We start from the raw sequence: 21,390 nt of genomic DNA, 5'->3' as shown, positions 1-21,390 counted from the left end.
TCCATTATTGGGACTATGTACCCCACGCCGGCATCAAAACGGGAGTGTTTTACGCCTGCAAAACTGGCTTCAAAGGGACACCACTAATTCCTAGCCCTGCAGGAGGCGAGCAGGGACCCGGAATAGATCTCGAAGCTTTTGCTGCAGATACGGGCCCCTGCACTTCCGGGTCAGAGGTCGTACATGCCCACGGCGGCGGCCTCCAGCGGCCGCGCCGTACTCCATGGTGGACTCGGACCGCGGAGCTAGACCCACAAAAGAGAACCCACAATCGGCCGCACGCTCGACCTTCAACCCCCAGACAAACATTCCCCAGCCGCCTATAAGGCCCACCCTGGTCTCCGATCCGCCCGCTTCCGACTAGGGCTGGCATGGACTGAGACCGCAGGCGCCACGCTAGTATCCCGACCGGCTGGAGCACATTAGATCCACGCCGTCGGGACTTTGGCTGGTCGGGGGTGTAGAATGGCGGAATGGCCTCTGGCAATGGCCGCAGGTAGGCCCCAGGCAGCACGGCGTGCTCCCCAAGTACGGCGCTTTTCGGGACCCGCAGAATTGGGGATCGGCGCCAGTTCAAATTTCTTGTGGGAACATGGATTCTCCACCCTCACGCCGGCCATGATTTTGGCGCGAGGGAGTGGAGAATCCAGCCCAGGATGTTGAATCAGTCTGTGTCCCGGGTTCGGTTCCCGGCTCGGGTCACTGTCTGTGTGGAGTCGGCACATTCTCCTCGTGTCTGCGTGGGTTTCCTCCGGGTGCTCCGGTTTCCTTCCACAAGTCCCGAAAGATGTGCTCGTTAGGTGAATTGGACATTCTGAATTCTCCCTCAGTGTACCCGAACAGATGCCAGAGTGTGGCAACTTGGGGATTTTCACAGTAACTTCATTGCAGTGTTAATGTAAGCCTACTTGTGACAATAAAGAATATTATTATAAAGAAATGGGGGCTCCGAGCTTGCGCATGCAGACACTGAGACTCACTCGACTATCTAACTAAAGTGGCTGCGTGATTGCCTTTCTCCAAGCTTGCTGTAAAATCAGGGATGGCAACACCACCTGATCCAATCAGATAGCTGGCAGTTCTCGAGCCCCAACAGCCCCACCAAGTTGCTGAGGCAACTCAGTGAGGCCGGTGAGGTAAGTTGAAAATTTAAAACTAGACTGGTCAAGGAGGCTGGAAGCCCCAGATGGCCGATTCAGACTGGATGGGCAATCCTCCCTGCCACGACTGCCTCTGTAGAGTATTGGGTCTCCTGCTGTAATGGCTACCTAGGCTAGCTGGTAGCTTCCCCACATTGCTGGGGCCACCGCACTGCTGGCAGAGCTCTGGTGGTGTTACAAAATAGGAGCCTTAAATATGCCAATCAGCTCTTTGCTTATATGGAGCAGGCAGCCAATCTGCACTTAGCTTGTCTCCTGCTTGCTACTGGAAAAAATTGTTGACAACGGTACAGCATTGGGGAACCAACAGGGGACCAATGTCCTGAAGGGGAGGTTCACTAGTGTGCTTGGGGAGGGCTTAAACTAAATTGATAGGTTAGATGCTGATAGATTGTTTCCCATTGTCTCACGATAAGGGGACTGAGATGAGGAGAAATTACTTCACACAAAGGGTTGTGAATCTTTGGAATTCTCTACTTTGGAGGGCTGTGGGTGCTCCATTGTTGAATACATTTAAGGCTGGGATAGAAAGAATTTTGGTCTCTGAAGGGATATGGGGAACAAGTAGGAAAATGGAATTGAAACCCTAGATCAGCCATGATCTTATTGAATGGCAGTGCTGGCGCAATGGGCCATGCAATCTACCCCTCATTGTGGATAGCACAATCGCTTCACAGCTCCAGGGTCCCAGGTTCGATTCTGGCTTGGGTCACTATCTGTGTGGAGTCTGCACATCCTCCCCGTGTGTGCGTGGGTTTCCTCCGGGTGCTCCGGTTTCCCCCCACAGTCCAAAGATGCGCAGGTTAGGTGGATTGGCCATGATAAATTGCCCTTAGTGTCCAAAATTGCCCTTAGTGTTGCGTGGGGTTACTGGGTTATGGGGATAGGGTGGAGGTGTTGACCTTGGGTAGGGTGCTCTTTCCAAGAGCCGGTGCAGACTCGATGGGCTGAATGGCCTCCTTCTGCACTGTAAATTCTGTGTAATTTCTCGTGTTCTTTTGTTAGACTAGTAGTGAAGAAAAGCAAAGGACAATCCAAAGTAGGACCTTTAAATTGTAAGAGGACTAACTTATATGGGATGAAAGGGGTGTAACCAGGGAAAATATAAAGACAGGAAAATTAGTAATGGAACAATGGGTGGCATTTAAGGGAAAGCACCTTAAAGGTCCACTTCCCCACCCTATCCCCATAACCCCATCTAACCTGCACATCCCTGGACACTAAGTGGTCATTTGAGCATGGCCAATCCACCTAACCTGCACACTTTTGGACTGTGGGAGGAAACCGCACCCAGAGGAAACCCATGCAGACGCGGGAGAGTTTGCAAACTCCACATAGATAGTAACCCAAGGCTGGAATTGAACCTGGGTTTCTGGTGCTGTGAGGCAGCAGTGCCACTTTGCCGTCCAGGCATAAGAAGAGAATAAAATGGCAGTTAACGTGAAAGCGAACCCCCAAAAACATACTGATATGGTTAGAAGATTGGCTAGCTAACAGGAAAAAGAGGACAGCCATTAGGAGGACTTTTTTCTAGCTGGTGGAATGTATAGAGTGGTGTGCCATATGGATCAGTGATGGGACCTGAATTGTTTACAATTCATATCAGTGACTTAGATGAAAGGTCTGAAAATGTGTTGCTAAATTTGCTGATGATACAAAGATAGGTATGAAATAAAATTGTGAAGAGAACATAAGGAGGCCTCAACGGCACATAGATAGGTTAAGTGAGTGGGTAAAGATCTGGCAAATGTGGGAAAATGTGAAATTGTCCATTTGGGCAGGAAGAATAAAAAAAAGCTTATTATCTAAATGATGAGAGATTGCAGAGCTCTGAGGTGTAGAGGGATCTGGGTGTCCTAGGGCAAGGAGCACAAAAGGCTAGTATGCAGGTGCAGTGAGGAATTAGTAAATCTACTGGAATGTTGTTGTTTACTGCAAGGGGAATCGAATACAAAAGTAGGGAGGTTATGCTTCAGTTGTACAGGATACTGGCGAGGCCACATCTGGAATATTGTGCACAGTATTGGTCTTATTTGAGGAAGGGTAAATACATTCAAAGCAGTTCAGAGAAGATTTACTAAACTAATAGCAAGAATGGGCGAGTTATCTTATGAGGAAAGGTTGGACAGGCTAGGCTTGTATCCACTGGAGTTTAGTAGATCAAAACATCTAAGAAAGATCCTGAGGGGTCTTGAGAGAGTTGACGTAAAGAGGATGGGTGGGATTTTCTGGCCCTTCACAATGGTGGAATCTTATGGTCCCGCAGACGATGCACCCCTGCCATTCTGACGGCAAGGGGTGCATTCAACAAGACACTCCGTTGACAACGGCGAGAGCTGAAGATCCTGCCGCCGTCCACTGGCAACACCCCTCCCGCCGCTGCAAAACACATCGCAGAGGGGGAGGAAAATCCCACCATTGTTTTCCCTTGTGGGAGGACCTAGAGCTACGGGGTCACTGTTTAATTATAAAGGGTCACCCATTTAAGACAGAGATGAGAATTATTTTCTCTCGGGGGTAGTAAGTCTTTTGAATCCCTTCCTCAGAAGGCAGTGGAAGCAGAATCTTTGAATGTTTTCAATATAGAGGTAGATAGAATCTTGATGAACAAGGGGGTGAAAGGTTACCGGGGTAGGCAGGAGGTTACTATCAGATTAGCCATGATCTAATTGAATGGTGGAGCAGGCTGGACGGGCATAGTGGCCTACTCATGCTCCCACTTCATCTATAGAAGCATAGAATCATAGAATTTACAGTACAGAAGGAGGCCATTTGGCCCATCAAGACTGCACCAGCTCTTGGAAACAACACCCAAGCCCACGTCTCCGCCCTATCCCCATAACCCAGTAACCCCACCCAACATTTTTGGGCACGAAAAGCAATTCAACATGGCCAGTCCACCTAACCTGCACATCTTTGGACTGTGGGAGGAAACCGGAGCACCCGGAGGAAACCCACGTTTGAAAATCTTCAACTAGTATATAAATTCACTGCCGAGCAGAAAGTAGTGGCACTCAAGCACATCAGTGGTGAATTAGTGGGTATAATTGGCTTAGCTGTCAGGCTGAAGGAATGGTATTTGACTAGTGACTCAACGTTCTCACCTGCAAAGGAATTTTCATTGTTGTCATGCCTCAGCATTGGATTTGACATGCTCGATCATGAATGCACAGGCAACACCCCCCCCCCCCCTCCCATTTTAGTGGATGATTCAGGCTGTGTCTACTGGACACCCACCCAATGTATTAGCCTGACTTCCCTTCCCAGTATCAGAACCCTCCAAGTAGGCAGAGGCCATTAACTGAAGATTGCAGAATCAGGAGGTGTCAGTTTTACACTCGGATTTCTTACCCTTATGGCGATGTGTCCTTCACCCCTTCAATGCCCAACTCTTCGACCACCTCCACCCCACGCCCCACCCCCCACACACACACACCCCTGTCCACACCACCCTTACCAGCTCAACTGGAATTCGTTGCCCGAGTTGGTGGTGGAGGCAGTGATCATAAACTCTTTAAAATGTACCTGGATCTGCACCTTCAGTTCTGTAAGCTATCGGGCTATGGACCGGGTGCAGGAAGGTGGGATTAGAAAGGGCACCTGGGTGTCCTTGGGCTTGCATGGACAAGATGGCCAAATAGTCTCCTTCTGGGCTATGACTTTTCTATGATTCTATTCAATGACAGATTGAGAGTTACTAAAGCATACGGCATCCAGGGCATATAGTATAAAAACACTGAAGTTATGTTAAACATGATTTGAGAGCATGTGCTTGCTACAGAGGAGAGGCAGCAGGGGGTTTAGCGTCACCAAACTTGATTCATTATTATTGGGCGGTAAATGTGGACAAGGTGCGGCGGTGGTGGGAAGGAGAAGAGGGAGAGTGGGTTAGGATGGAGGAGGAATCTTGTCAGAGGTCTAGTTTGAGGGCTATAGTGATGGCAGCTTTGCCAATGGCTCCAAGTAGGTATTCAGGGTATTCAGGGAGCCCAGTGGTGCAGTCCACAGTGAAGATATGGAACCAGCTGAGGAGGCATTTTAGGGTGGTAGGGATGTCGGTGTTAACACCACTGTGCAAGAATCATGGCTTTGAGCCGGTGGGGGGAGGGGGGGAATGTATACAGGAGGTGGAGGGAAGTGGGGCTGGTCAAGGTGGGGGTTCTGCATTTGGAGGAAGGGTTCGCCAGTTTGGAGGAGCTAAGGGAGAGGGTAGAGCTGCCGAGAGGGTGTTCAGGTACCTGCAGGTTAGGGAAAGGTCTGGAGGGGGTTCCCTAGGTTCCCAGCATACACCCTGCTGGAGTGACTGCTGCTTCCGGATGTGGAAGGGGAGGGAAGAATTAGGGATACATACAAGTGGCTGGGGGAGCAGGGGGTGGTGAAGATCAAGGAAAAATGGGAAGCGGATTTGGGAAGGGAGATCAATTGGGAAGTATGGAGTGAGGCACTGCGAAGGGTAAACGGGACGTCCTCTTGTGCAAGGATGAGCCTGATACAGTTTAAGGCGGTGCACGGGGTGCATATGACTCAGGCGAGAATGAGTGGGTTCTTTCAGGGGTTAGCAGATGAGTGTGAGAGGTGTGGGCAGAGGCCAGTGAATCACGCACACATGTTTTGGGGTTGTGAAAAATTGGGAAGGTTCTGGGTGGGTGTGTTCGCGGTCTTAGCCAGGATGGTGGAGGAGGAGGTGGACCCGGACCCTTTGGTGCCGATATTTGGGGTTTCAGAGAAGTCGGAGCTCATGGAGAGGAGGAGGGGGGTGGGGGGGGGGGGGGGTTGGAAAAGGGAAAAAAATCTGTACAGACTGTATAATTGCTTACTGGGAAGTATGTATAAAGAAAACATTTGATAGAGGTATTCAGAATCCTGAGGAACCTGGAAGAGTAGATAGGGAGAAACTGTTCCCATTGGTGGAAGGATTGAGAACTAGAGGACACAGATAAAAGGTGATTTGCAAGCAATGGCGACATGAGGAAAAATGTTTTTACACAATGAGTGGATAGGATCTGCTTGAGAGGGTGTTGGAGCCAAAAGAGGTATATGATAAGGAATTGGATTGTTATCTGAGAAGGAAGAATATGCAGGGCAGTGGGGAAAGTAGCTGGTTTAGCACAGTGGACTAAATAGCTGGCTTGCAATGCAGAACAATGCCAGCAGCGCAGGTTTAATTCCCGAACAGGCGCCGGAATGTGGCGACTAGTGGTTTTCACAGTAACTTCATTTGAAGCCTACTTGTGACAATAAGCGATTATTATTATTATTATTATTAAAGGGGGTGTATGGCACTATGTAAATTGCACCTATGGGGAGCCGATGCAGCATGACAGGTCAAATGGGCTCCTTTGTGCTCTTAACAATTCGATAACTCTGTGATTCTATCTAGGTCTATGATAAACTTATTCATCTACAAACTTCTTCATCTCGTTTCCCACATTGAAATCCAAATCACTGACATCTAGTACACAAAACAAGAGATGTAGTACTGAACCCTACATTAAAAAAATGAATTAGACACAATCTATTAAGAAATACATGTTAACTGTCCTCAATTAAGCCACGCCTTTCTAAGTGACAATTATTGCTGTCCCTTAGAATGTTTTCAAAGCTTTATCCAACATTGTGGTTAAGCTGGCTACTCTGTAGCTGCTCATCTATCCTTTTCCCCTTTTCTAAACAATGTCAGCAATCCTCCAGTTACCTGCAGCCACCTGTAGCCAGAGAGGAATAGGAAATGATGGGCAGAGCTTTTGTCACATACTCCTTTGTTTGTCTTAACAGCCTGGGAAACATTTCATCCAGGTACAGCAATTTAACTACTTTCAAGGATGCTAAACCTCTCAATATTCAAATCATCCAATATTTCCCACTCCACTTTTTTAGCTTTGTAACATCCACATTGTTTCTGAAGACAGACACAAAGAGCTGGATTCTCCACTGCATTGGGAACTCCACTACTAGTGGCGGGCAGCAGAGGATCCAGCATTGGGCAGAAAACCATTCTGATGCTCCAGTCCCTGCTGGCATCAGGATCAAGGGCTGGGATTCTCCCCTACCCGGCGGGGCGAGGGGTCCTGGTGGGATGGAGTGGCGTGAACCACTCCGGTGTCGGGACGACCCAAAGGTCCATTTGTATCCTCTCCGCACCTTTATGGGCCAAGCCCTAACCTTGAGGGGCTAGGCCCGCGCCGGAGTGGCTGGCGCCCCGCCGGCCGGCAGGAACGGCCTTTGATGTCACGCCAGCCGGGGCCGAAGGGACTTCACCGGCCGGCGGAAGTCCGCGCATGCGCTGGACCGTCAGCGGCTGCTGACGTCATCCCCGCGCATGCGCAGGGGAAGGGGTCACTTCCGCGTCCGCCATCGTGAAGACTATGACGAACGTGGAAGGAAAAGAGTGCCCCCACGGCACAGGCCCGCCCGCCGATCGATGGGCCCCGATCGCGGGCCAGGCCGCTGTGGGGGCACCCCCCCGGGGCTAGATCGCCCCCCCCCCAGGGCCCCGGAGCCCACCCTCGCCGCCTGGTTCTGCCGGTAAGGTAGGGGGTTTGATTCCCACCGGCGGGACCGGCATGACAGCGGCAGGACTTCGGCTCATCGTGGACCAGAGAATCGCTGGGGGGGGGGGGGGGGCGCCGACAGGCGCTGCGCGATTCCTTCCCCCGCCGAATCTCTGGTGCCGGAGACTTTGGGAGACGTTGGGGGCGGGATTCACGTGCCCCGCCGGCGGATATCTAGCTTTGTGTCCCGCGCCAGCGCGAGGATACAAATGGATCTTAACAAGCCAGACACAGAGATCCCCCAATTGAACCAGTCAGTGACTTTGAAGTGGTCAGCTGTGAACTCAACCAATGTTATGAGGGCTCTCACTTAAGGTACCTTCCCACGAGGAGGAAAGATAGCTCAAGACAGAGATGAAAGATTGAGAGTAAGTGAAACAGAAAAAGAGGGCATATGAAAGATGTCAGGTTGATAATGCAGGTGAGTATCTGCAAGTACGAGCCTTCCTGAAAAAACAGGCAGTGGCCTTTCTGACGCTGCCGCCACTGAGGATACAGGACAGGGTGGTCTCCAGCACCTGGGTGGGGGAGGGGAGGGTGTCGGATATCTACCAGGAACTACAGGAGGCGGAGAAAACCCCGGTGGAGGAGCTCAAGGGCAAGTGGGAGGAGGAGCTAGGTGAGGGGTTGGAAGCGGGTCTGTGGGCAGAGGTTCTGGGCAGGCTTAATTCCTCCTCATCATGTGCCAGGCACAGTCTAATTCAATTTAAGGTGGTCCATCGGGCACACATGACGGCAGCGAGAATGAGCAAGTTTTTTGGGGTAGAAGACAATTGTATGAGGTGCAAGGGCAGCCCTGCAAACCATGTTCACATGTATTGGCCATGCCCGGAGCTTAGAGTGTTCTGGGAAGGATTCGCGAGGGCAATGTCCAAGGTGCTTAACATACGGGTGGTGCCGAGTCCAGAGATAGCGATCTTTGGAGTGTCAGAAGACCCGGGAGTTCAGGGGGCGAAAGAGGCCGACGTCTTGGCCTTTGCCTCCCTAGTAGCCCGGAGACAGATTTTATTAATGTGGACGGACTCGAAGCCCCCGAGTGTAGAGACTCGGGTTAACGACATGGCTGGGTTTCTCAGCTTCGAGAAAATAAAGTTTGCCTTAAGTGGGTCTACGCTAGGGTTCTCTCGGAGGTGGCAGCCGTTCGTCGACTTTCTCGGGGAAAATTAAAATGTCAGCAGCAGCAGCAATCCGTGGGGGGGGGGGGGGGGGGGGGGGAGGGGTGAGTGCTTCATTGGGGTGGTGTGGGAAGACTGAGTTGCGTGGGGTAATGTCTATTTAATTGTTATTGTATATTCTCTTTTTGCACTATGTTAATGTTCACTCTAGTTTGTTTTGTTATTATTGTTACTACTGTTTTATTATGAAAAATACTTTTAAAAAAAAGATAATGCAGGTGAGAGCCAGGCTGACCATAGAAAGTTCAGAGGACAGTGAGAAAGTAAATAAGAGAGACAAAGAGAGAATATGAGAAGACATGGGCGGAAAGTGATTAGGAACTGGTATCCATTGCTTGAGAGTTTTGTGGAGGTAGATTTAATCATAGCTTCCAAAAGAGAATTGGAAAAGCAACTGAAGGGTAAAGTTCTCAGACGTAGGGGAAAGGGTTGGGGAGAGGGACTATCTGATTTGAACCTGCAGCTGGCACAGAGACAACCCAGCCAACATGCAACCAACAAAAGCCAAAAATCCAACACTCCCAGCTCAACATCCAACACAGCAAGGCGAACCTCCAGCAAAAATCCACTTCCTCAGAGAAAAGCTGAGCTACACAGTCCAACATACAACATATACAGTCCAACATTGAACTAACCTACAAAAATATTAAAACTCATCTTTCAAATTCACACATTCGAAGATCCAACCATCCAATTCAGCATCCAACATCCCCAGCTAGTATCAACTCAATCCAACATTCAACCTACTTAGCCGAGTATATAACCCATCAGTCCAGCATCAAATCCATCCTGCAACCAACACGCCAACTCTTAACTTACTCAGCCATACAGTCACCAAACCTATCTGAATATCTAACCACACAGCCCAACATCCTAGTCACCTATGCTCAGCCTCCAACTCAACCAGCCCAAATCTGACCACCTAACCTGACATCCAGCCCAATATTCCATTCACCCAGCCCAGCATCCAACTCATCCAGCCCATCATCTGACCATCTCCAACTCCACAAACAGTCCAACAACAAACTCGTCTAATCTGGCATTCGACGCATTCTACCAACAGCTGAGAGACACTCTTTAAGGTGCAACATACTTATGGGCAACAGCCTATAATGTGGCAAAGAGTAGTGGGAAGTCAGAAGATTGGGAAGGCTACAAAAACAAACAGAGGATAACAAAGAGAGAAATTAGGAAGGAGAGGATCAAATATGAAGGTAGGCTAGCCAGTAACATTAGGAATGATAGTAAAAGTTTCTTTAAATACATTAAAAACAAACGGGAGGCAAAAGTAGACATTGGGCCGCTCCAAAATGACGCTGGTAATCTAGTGATGGGAGACAAGGAAATAGCTGAGGAACTTAATAAGTACTTTGCGTCAGTCTTCACAGTAGAAGACATGAGTAATATCCCAACAATTCAGGAAAGTCAGGGGGCAGAGTTGAATATGGTTGCCATCACAAAGGAGAGAGTGCTAGAGAAACTAAAAGGTCTGAAAATTGATAAATCTCCGGGCTCAGATGGGCTACATCCTAGAGTTCTAAAGGAGATAGCTGAAGAGATAGTGGAGGCGTTAGTTATGATCTTTCAAAAGTCACTGGAATCAGGGAAAGTCCCAGAGGATTGGAAAATTGCTGTTGTAACCCCCCTGTTCAAGAAGGGAACAAGAAAAAAGATGGAAAATTATAGGCCAATTAGCCTAACCTCGGTTGTTGGCAAAATTCTAGAATCCATCATTAAGGATGAGATTTCTAAATTCTTGGAAGTGCAGGGTTGGATTAGGACAAGTCAGCATGGATTTAGTAAGGGGAGGTCGTGCCTGACAAACCTGTTAGAGTTCTTTGAAGAGATAACAAATAGGTTAGACCAAGGAGAGCCAATGGTTGTTATCTATCTTGACTTCCAAAAGGCCTTTGACAAGGTGCCTCACGGGAGACTGCTGAGTAAAATAAGGGCCCATGGTATTCGAGGCAAGGTACTAACATGGATTGACGATTGGCTGTCAGACAGAAGGCAGAGAGTTGGGATAAAAGGTTCTTTTTCGGAATGGCAACCGGTGACAAGTGGTGTCCCGCAGGGTTCAGTGTTGGGGCCACAGCTGTTCTCTTTATATATTAACGACCTAGATGACGGGACTGGGGGCATTCTGGCCAAGTTTGCCGATGATACAAAGATAGGTGGAGGGGCAGGTAGTATTGAGGAGGTGGGGAGGCTGCAGAAAGATTTAGACAGTTTAGGAGAATGGTCCAAGAAGTGGCTGATGAAATTCAACGTGGGCAAGTGCGAGGTCTTGCACTTTGGAAAAAAGAATAGAGGCATGGACTATTTTCTAAACGGTGACAAAATTCATAATGCTAAAGTGCAAAGGGACTTGGGAGTCCTAGTCCAGGATTCTCTAACGGTAAACTTGCAGGTTGAGTCCGTAATTAAGAAAGCAAATGTAATGTTGTCATTTATCTCAAGAGGCTTGGAATATAAAAGCAGGGATGTACTTCTGAGGCTTTATAAAGCACTAGTTAGGCCCCATTTAGAATACTGTGAGCAATTTTGGGCCCCACACCTCAGGAAGGACATACTGGCACTGGAGCGGGTCCAGCGGAGATTCACACAGATGATCCCAGGAATGGTAGGCCTAACATACGATGAACGTCTGAGGATCGTGGGATTGTATTCATTGGAGTTTAGGAGGTTGAGGGGAGATCTAATAGAAACTTACAAGATAATGAATGGCTTGGATAGGATGGACGTAGGGAAGTTGTTTCCATTAGCAGGGGAGACTAGGACGCGGGGGCACAGCCTTAGAATAAAAGGGAGTCACTTTCGAACAGAGATGAGGAGAAATGTCTTCAGCCAGAGAGTGGTAGGTCTGTGGAATTCATTGCCACAGAGGGCGGTGGAGGCCGGGACGTTGAGTGTCTTTAAGACAGAAATTGATAAATTCTTGATTTCTCGAGGAATTAAGGGCTATGGGGAGAGAGCGGGTAAATGGAGTTGAAATCAACCATGATTGAATGGTGGAGTGGACTCGATGGGCCGAATGGCCTTACTTCCGCTCCTATGTCTTGTGTCTTGTGTCTTATACTTAGCCCAAAATTTAACATGCCCAGCTCAGCAACCAACGACATTAGCCCAACACCAAACTCACTCACCACAACATCTACATAATCCTGCTGAATATCCAACCACTTATCCGGTCCAGCAACGTGAAGACATCAAGATGGTATAGACAGGATGATGAAATGGGCAGGTGAAGTTCAATACAAAGAAGTGTGAAGTGATGCTTTTTGGGAAGACCAACATGAAAACGACAAATATATTTACTATTAGTAACAGATGTAGGTGAGAAGAGACACTTATGGGGCTGGTTTAGCACAGTGGGCTAAACAGCTGGCTTGTAAAGCAGAACGAGGCCAGCAGCGCGGGTTCAATTCCTGTACCAGCCTCCCGAACAGGAGCCGGAATGTGGCGACTAGGGGCTTTTCACAGTAACTTCATTTGAAGCCTACTTGTGACAATAAGCGACTTTCATTTTCACTAAGGTGTCCGTAATCATAAATCTTTAAATGTTCCGAGGTGACATAGAGTTTTACAAGATAATTAGATGTTTGGATAGGGAAAAATTCCATCGGTCATTCATTAGAGGTCATAGATTTAAAGTCATTGGAGGACATCTTTTCATTCAAAGATACGTTGGTCTGTAGACCGCTCCACCTGAAAATCTGATAGAAGCCAATTCCAAAAATAAGTTTGAAGGGAGTTGGGGAAGTGCTTGAGATTGGAGAATTTACATGGGGATGTGAAACTAAACATGACTGCTCTTTTAAAAAGACAAACATGGACATGGCCTGAAATCGTTCCTTATGGGCCATGAATATCTATAATTCCACGAACAAAGATTACCCAGTCATTACCACCTTGATGTCTGAGGGACCTTGGAAATTGGCTGCCTCATTTGTTACATTACATTAGAATAATATCTATATTTCAAAATTACTGAAATGGCTGTGAAAAACGTAGGTCGGTCTAAGTTCAAAAAGGTGGAATTAAGGGGCAGGAGATTTAGAGGTGATGCAAGGGAAAACCTTTTCACCCAGAGGGTGGTGGGAGTCTGGAACTCACTGCCTGAAAAGGTGGTAGAGACGGGAGAGCCTCACAACGTTTAAGAAGCATTCAGATGAGTGCTTGAAATACCATAGAATACCAGGCGACCGACCAAGTGCTGGAAAATGGGATCAGAACAGATAGGTGCTTGATGGCTGATGCGGAGAGGATGGGCTAAAGGGCCTCTTCCTGTGCTGTAAAACTCCATGACTGAGGTTCTCGTATAAATCAGTCTCTTTTTTAATGAAAAGTTTGATCTAAAAGATGCACTTACGGGTTACACTTTTTCTTTTTCTCATCTCCATAAGCTAATTTTTTGCACGCTTTGATGTGGATTTCCAGTGTCGTAGCCTTAAAGTTGTACTGGACAGACAGTTCAATTTCACCAGTAATATTCGCATTGTCCAAAGTCTCTGGTTCCGTGCAGGTGCTGGTGATGCTGTATGTACTACCCTATGGAGACATGAAGGGAGACATTACAATTCTTGCCTTAGTTTGAGGATAATTTGACTTACACTTTCTTTCAGTTTTGATTCTGATCCTTTGTTTTCTTTTGGGCTCTCTCTTCACTTTAATGGAAAAAAAATTAACTTCATGCCAATTTCAGTAATTCCGCACGTCATTTCCGTCAGAATGACATAGAATTTACACTAGGCAATGACGTCACTGAACCCAACTAGTCTGTCTTGGTGTTCACCCCTATGTGAGAAAGAGACGTAATCCCAGGTTCCTTCTCTGCTTTTATACCCTCTCCTTCAAATTGTTCTTTAATTATAGAATCGCCTTTACTTTCATCAACAAGTGAATCCACAGCCTAACAACCTCAGTGTAAAAATGTCTATCTTGTTTTCTGGTCAATATAGAATCCATAGAATCCCAACAGTGCAGATGGAGGCCATTTGGCCCATTGGCACAGCACTGATCCTCCAAAAGAGCACCCTAGCTAGGTCCCCTAACCCCACCTAACCTGCACATCTTTGGCCTGTGAGAGAAAACCACGTAGACACAGGGAGAATGTGCAAACTCCACACAGTCACCCAAGGCTGGAATCGAACCCAGTTTCCTGGCGCTGTGAGGCAATTATTTATCTTTGTCTGTATCTATCTCATTCTAGACTCCTCACTTACTGGAAACAGTCTGTTTCCATCTTAATCCACCGCCTGCCATGATGGGATTCAAACTCGGGATCCCAGAGCATACCCTGGGTCTCTGGATTACTAATCCAGTGACAATACCACTAGGCCACCGCCTCATTGGGGGGCAATATTCTCGGTTTGGGAGATTATAGACTGGATTCTCTGATTTTGCGGCTAAGTGCCAAAATCTGCGCTGAACCCTCACGGATCCTGGGACAGGTGAGGGGCTAGCAGTGGCACCAGAAACGGCCGGGGAATGGCCGGGTCTGTGGCCATGCATGCACACAGCGTCGACCTGCAGCAGTCGAGCAGTACAACATGGCGCCGTCCTTGCGCAGACCCGACCTGCCAAATACAGGACAACCCCTGGTTACCCCCCACCAGTCCTCCCAACCCTCGCGGAAGCCCCCGGCCAGCAGCACAACACCCAGCCGACTGTGGAGGCCCTGGACACAGTTCGCACCTGCCACACCGGATTCCCGACCACTTAGACTACACGTCAACCGCGCGGTCGGGAACTCAGCCCATCAGGGGTGGAGCATCGGGGAGGGCCTTCCGATGACGTGGCAATGCCATTCCAATGGCTTCTGAACTTGTGTTGAACATTTTGAGTGATTTCTTTCAATGCTGCCCACTTTGTATTCACTGGCATACCTAATAGTCTATGTACCTACATATACCTATATAGGGTAGCACGGTAGCACAGTGGGTAGCACTGTTGCTTCACAGCTCCAGGGACCCATGTTCGATTCCCGGCTCGGGTTACCCCCTGTGTGGAATCTGCACAATCTCCCCGTGTCTGCGTGGGTTTCCTCCGGGTGCTCTGGTTTCCACAAACATGTCCCAAAAGACGTGCTGTTAGGTAATTTGGACATACTGAATTCTCCCTCTGTGGACCCAAACAGACACTGGAACGTGGCAACCAGGGGCTTTTCACAGTAACTTTATTGCAGTGTTAATGTAAGCCTACTTGTGACAATAAAGATGATTATACTTGGCTTTAAGTGTCAGACTCTTGGAAGATGGGAAGTCACCCAGTAGGGTTTGGCATACTCCTCCAACTGGCATAAGTGTTTCCAGAGGTCACCTCCAAGTACTAACCCACTGAGGTATTTCATGCTGAGTAGGAACCTGACTTCTTCTTACATCGAGTTGATTTGATGTGGAACTGACTTCTTCGGTCTGCTGCAAATCCACTTCCTGCAAAGTTCCTCCATCCTTTGTGTCTTGCTTGCTGACTCTGAGGAGGCAGGCCGAGGCTGGCAGCTGCCATATAAGTGGAAACATCATTTAGTAATGAGCTGATTGAAAAGTGCCAGCATTGTACAGATTCAAAGATGAGTGAAACAAATTTCTCCAAACATTGGTTGAATGAAATGACCCTTTTTGGTGGCACGGTAGCACAGTGGATAGCACTGTTGCTTCACAGCACCAGGGCCCTGGGTTCGATTCCCGGCTTGGGTCACTATCTGTGCAGAGTCTGCACGTTCTTCCCGTGTCTACGTGGGTTTCCTCCGGGTGTTCCCGTTTCCTCCCAGAAGTCCCGAAAAACGTGCCTGTCAGGTGAATTGGGCATTCTGAATTCTCCCTCCGTGTACCCGAACAGGCACCGAAGTAACTTCATTGCAGTGTTAATGTAAGCCTACTTGTGACAATAATAAAGAATAGCAATAGTATTAATATTAGTCTTTCATTATATTTTCGCACACACGGAATATTTGCCTTATGTGAGGATGTTGTTCTCCATGAGCTTTCATAACTGAAAACATAAACTTCTTTATAAAGATCATTGGATCCCTACAGTGCAGAGGGAGACCATTTGGCCCTTTGAGTTGGCACTGACCCTCTATGCCCAATCCCCCGCCTCACCCTCATAACCCCCACATCTTTGGACACTAGGGGGCAATTTAGCATGGCCAATCCACCTAACCTGCACATCTTTGGACTGTGGGAGGAAACCAGGGGACCCAGAGGAAACCCATGCAGACACGGGGAGAACGTACAAACACCACACAGACAGTGACCCAAGGCTGGAATTTAACCCGGGTCCCTGGCACTGTGAAGCAGCAGTGCTAACTACTGTGCCACCATACCGCCATCAGGGGAAGATTTATGATTATCCTATGGTTAAAGTTTGGAGAGGGATCCTATTTTCTCATATCCTACACACATCAGATGAATTTGTACAATATCTCAGCCAGATTCAGAACTCTAAAATGGTCAGGAAATTTCACATATAATAAATCAGAAAACGTTGGAAATACTCAGCAGATCTGGCAACATTTGTGTAGTGAGGAAGTATTAACACTTCAGGTCAATGACCTTTCATCAGAACTTCACTCATACATAATACTCAGTGAAATGGCAAAGGGACCTGAAGCACAGTATCGCTCCATTCTTGTTAATAATCAATTGAAGGACTAGGATCTATTCTTTTTTCAAATTCCCCAGCATGCCATGCAGTTTAATGTAGTCAAAGAGATGGAAACGTTTAATATTATTTCAACTTATCCTGTGCTACAGGGACATACATTGAAGTGTCAGTTTGGAGGATCCCGCTGACGGAGAATTCCACTGAAGAAGTTTTGCATACCTATATAAAACAGTTCAACCCCATTGTAAAGAAAAGCTCTGAAGAAGGGTTTTAAGGAATCCAAGTGTTAACTCTGTTTCTCTCTTCACAGATGTTGCCAGGCCTGCTGAGATTTTCCAGCATTTTCTGTTTTTATTTCATTGTAACTGTGGTTCCCAACTGTTGGCACCTGACGAATATGAAAGGGAGGGTGTCGGGGGCAGAGGGGGGTAAAAGAAGTGCCCATGATTTCTCTCCCTGGTTCAGTCACACTACCTTAATGATAGATTCTTCAGCACAGCTTTAACTGTAAAGGTTTGACCTTTGAAATCACTTAGAGCTTGGACATAATTAATGAGGAGTCCGCCACCAATATGTTAATCCTGGTGTGCTTCTGGCCCAGATTCAATATTGGTTTTCTTAAGGGGGCCAGCAATTTGACCTCCTTCTCCACTGTGAGACTGGTGCAAAGTAATTAATCAACATGTCCATAATTAACCTTAATTTTATAGACAATATCACGTCTTCAATGTTTGCCTGACCAACCTATTTTTTCCTAATCATAGAATCCCTACAGTGCAGAAGGAGGCCATTCGGCCCACCGGGTCTGTTCCGATGATTCAAAAGACCACCCTACACAGACTCTTCCCCACCCTATCCCCTGGCCCCAGCCGTACAATTACCAAAATGTTCGTGTTGTTTTTTAACATGGTCCTTTTTTGTAGCTTTCAACCCCTCACTGTCCTTTATATCTTTCCCATTTGCCACGATCTGTGCTACCTTTCACATTTTGCATGTTTCCCTTTTAGCTTTACATTGTTTCTTATTCTTTAGTTGTTCATGGCTTTTTTTCGTCAAGTGGAGCTTTTTTTCTTGAGGTATAAATTGGTCCGGTACGGTATTACATTATGTTTCAACACCTCCCACTGAGCCCCTGTTGTTTTATGTAATACTAGAGTTGCCCATATTTCTATGGATAGTCTCTGTCTCATCACACTGAATTTAAGTTAACCTAAATCAAGAATCTTTGTAGCTGTTTCACATTCTTCCTTCAAATATTATGTTAACTTTGATATATTATGATAATTATTAGATAAATGTTCATGCACCATTAGACTGTTAATTAAATGTCTCATTGGTCATTACCAAATCTATTTTGGCATATCCCTCTTGTTGATTCTAGGACATATCATTGCAGAAAACAAACCTGAACACATTCAAAAGTAATTTCATCCCAAATCAACAAGGTTATTCCTCACCTTCTATCATTTTCACACTCTTACCTATAAGGCTTTCTAAGCAGTTGGTAGTAAGGCGTACACAAGGACAGTTGCACATCGGGTAGTTCCAGAGCAAACTGGTCTGTATAGTATTCTATATGTTATCCTTCCATGTGTTAATCAATAAATCATCGTTCTAAGTAAGTCATCAGCCGTTCTGTGAGATTCATTGAAGATTAAACTTCAATGATTGCAACAGCAGGACAACAGAACACAACATGGTACCAGGAGTGTTGAACATTTAAGGACACAGCAGAAAGGACAAAGAAAAACCGGCCGAAGAATGAAACAGAAAAAGGAAGATTCTTCAACTGACCTGGTAAACAACAGCCTGGGGGCGATTCAACGTAATAAAAGACGGTGAAGTTCGAGATGGAAAGTTTAACGGCATTCCACCAGCTTCAAGTATTGGGTAATGTAGACAAAAAATGGCTTGATTTCCAACAGCAGTTTAAGCTCTATGTTTCAGCCCTTGGCCTGCAGGCACAGCCTGACGAGAGACGCATTATGTTGCTGCTCATGGTGACAGGTCCACAAGTAAGCAAAATCTACAAGATATTTGCTTTTGATAGTGAAGAGGAAAGCAAGATATATTTTTCAGATGTGTACCCAGAAACCAGGCCTACCTTTCAACAGTGTTGTCACTGACTTGACGCTGAAGGCCCAGTCCTGCAATTTCAGTAATCTAAAATCTTCAATGATTCATGACCAAATAGTATTTGGCATATCAAATGACAAGCTCCGTGAGAGATTGCTGCGGGAAGAAGATTTGCTATTGGAACGAGCGATAAAGATTTGCCATGTGAGTGCATTGGCTGCACAGTAAATCAGCACACTCAGCTCAAAACATTTTGGTGCCAGCATGGAGGAAGACGCCAGCGCTATCAGCATTGTGACATAGTTCAATAAGAAACGTGGTCTCAGGGCAGCACGGTGGCGCAGTAGTTAGCACTGCTGCCTCACGGCGCCGAGTTCCCAGGTTCGATCCTGGCTCTGGGTCACTGTCCTTGTAGAGTTTGTACATTCTCCCGTGTTTGCGTGAGTTTCACCCCCACAACCCAAAGATGTGCAGGCTAGGTGGATTGGCCACGCTAAATTGCCCCTTAATTGGAAAAAGTGAATTGGGTACTCTAAATATATAACAAAAAAGAAGCGTGGTCTTAGTGAGGGGAGCCATTCTAAGCGGCCAATCAGGTCTGCCATCTTATGCCAGAAATGTGGCAACCGACATGGCCCATGGTAATGTCCAGCATATGGAAAAGTATGCTCTAGGTGTGGCTGAACGAATCACTTTGCGAAACAATGTTTTTTGCGTCCTTCAATGGACCAAACAAGAGCAACAATGCAGTGGAGAAGATGCCTCTAGAAGAGCATCTAATTTCTTGACCTAATTTCAGAAAAAGGCCAGAGCAGTGCAATCAAAGAAGGTGAAGAAATCCTTCTGAATAGTCGTGAGCGGCTGCATGGTCCAGACAGTGAGTGGCCAGACGGTTACTGCAACTCGCAATGAGATATGCTGGTGCACTCACTGGATAAGAAACAAGCGAAAGTCCAGGCGAAAGACGACAAAGCAAATGAGGCACTGGAAGAGCCAAAGGGAATTCCAGGCTTCTGGTTAATAGTCTTCAAGAAGGTGTATGTACTCAGTGGCATGATACAGGAGCATGATGAGCCCATATTAAAGCATCTACAAGATGTGAACGTTAAATGTTCAGAGCGTACACAACCAATGAACATCACTCTGGAGTTTACGTTTGAGCCAAATGAGTATTTTACAAACGAGGTAATTACGAAAGCATAACAGCTGGAATCGTGGCCTGACGAGCGGGAATTTTCATTCTGGGATGAACTAGAAATCACGGGATGCACCAGGTGCCAGATCGACTGGAAGAAAGAGAAAAATGTCACATTGAAGACCATTAAAATGAAGTTGAATCATAACGGTCGGAGCACTCACAAAACGGTTATGAAAACTGTACCAAATGACTCATTCTTTAATTTCTTCAGTCCTCCAGAAGCTCCGTAGCATGGAATGTTAAATAAAAGTTCTGCAGCAAGACCCGCTGCTGACTTTGAAATTGGTTGAATCCTGTGTGAACACATAATTCCATGTGCAATGTCGTATTTTACAGGAGAAATCTTTGCTGATGACACTGACTCTGAACATGAGTACCTTGATGAATTCTACGAAGACTATGAAGACAATGACTTAAGCAAAGGTCCGGATGATGAGCCGGAGCTGGACAAATATGAAACGTTAGCAAAGCTGTTTCGCGGAAAGATGGCACACTCAATGAGGGAGCCTGTGCAGCGCTCCGTCAGTGGTTTGGCGGGAATGACAAGGTGATCGCAAGAGATGCCCAGCCTGTGCTGGGCCTCAAGCAGTGCGAATGCTCGGAGATTGCGCACGGAGAAATGGACAGCAAGATTGCAGCAGCAGACACGAAGATGATGTAGCTCCGAACCAACTGAAAACAGAAAGTATTGTTCCAATTCTGGAGAAACTAGCTCCAGAAGCATACAGGGAACCATCGCAGCCCCCATGAAAAAGTTCCGGTAATAGACTCCCCGAGACTCAAGGCCACTCCACCATAGGAAGAGGTCGAAGAGCAAATGACAGCATCCATATGCAATTGCACAGCGACGGATGACATGTATATAATAATACATGACAAGGATGAGCGATGGCCTGCATCTATATGCAGCGCCACAACTACAGTTGATACTCAATCTGGATGCAGTTCCACAGCGTTGGATGATACGTATATACTATCACACGATGAGCTTGAGTCCCCACCTGGTCTATCTGAAAAAGATGAGGTGTGCATAGTAATCCCAAGTGATGAGCTGCCATCACTTGGGGCTCAAGTACAAGATATAGGGGCAGCGCCAAACGCCGAGAATGCTAATCCTACCCAGATACTAGAATGCGAGGCAATCCAGACACCAGAGTGTGAGGCTCTGCAGCTGGTTGTTGGTGCTGATTTAACTACCACCGCACAGCACGATGACACGAGAAATCTCTGTAGACGACCCACAACACACTGATTCCATGGTGCAGGCCAACGACAAGATGGCTGCTACCAGAACCAAACGAAAGACAAAAAGCATTCAAAAGATAGCTCGCAGAAAAGATAAGAGCGGTCACAAATTGGCACTAAAAACAAAAAAGAGGAATAATAATAATAATAATCTATATTAGTGTCACAAGTAGCCTTACATTAATGCAATGAAGTTACTGTGAAAGTCCCCTAGTCGCCACACTCCGGCGCCTGTTCAGGTACACAGAGGGAGAATTCAGAATGTCCAATTCACCTAACAGCACGTCTTTCGGGACTTGTGGGAGGGAACCTGAGCACCTGGAGGAAACCCACGCAGACATGGGAGAATGTGCGAGAGGGAGAGTGAGGGATACCGT

General features: G+C 47.0%; 1 protein-coding gene across 5 annotated transcripts in view; it reads right to left on the bottom strand.

Moving 5' to 3' along the window:
- Positions 1-21,390, bottom strand: part of sytl3 (synaptotagmin-like 3) — a 205,372-nt gene that overhangs the window by 37,211 nt on the left and 146,771 nt on the right. For 3 of the 5 annotated variants that reach the window (XM_038808089.1, XM_038808083.1, XM_038808073.1), the window contains exons 9-10: positions 15,222-15,386; positions 13,259-13,437 (exon numbers count right to left, since the gene is read on the bottom strand). In XM_038808089.1, coding sequence (XP_038664017.1) covers positions 13,259-13,437; positions 15,222-15,386 — 344 coding nt within the window. The remainder of the gene's footprint in view (positions 1-13,258; positions 13,438-15,221; positions 15,387-21,390) is intronic. The other 2 variants (XM_038808099.1, XM_038808108.1) reach the window with 2 other exon arrangements.

The sequence above is a fragment of the Scyliorhinus canicula genome, chromosome 1 (genome assembly GCF_902713615.1).
Source record: "Scyliorhinus canicula chromosome 1, sScyCan1.1, whole genome shotgun sequence".
NCBI classification, from domain to species: Eukaryota; Metazoa; Chordata; class Chondrichthyes; order Carcharhiniformes; family Scyliorhinidae; genus Scyliorhinus; species Scyliorhinus canicula.
The sequence above is the reverse complement of the archived record's forward strand: the minus strand, read 5'-3'. Positions and strand labels throughout refer to the sequence as shown.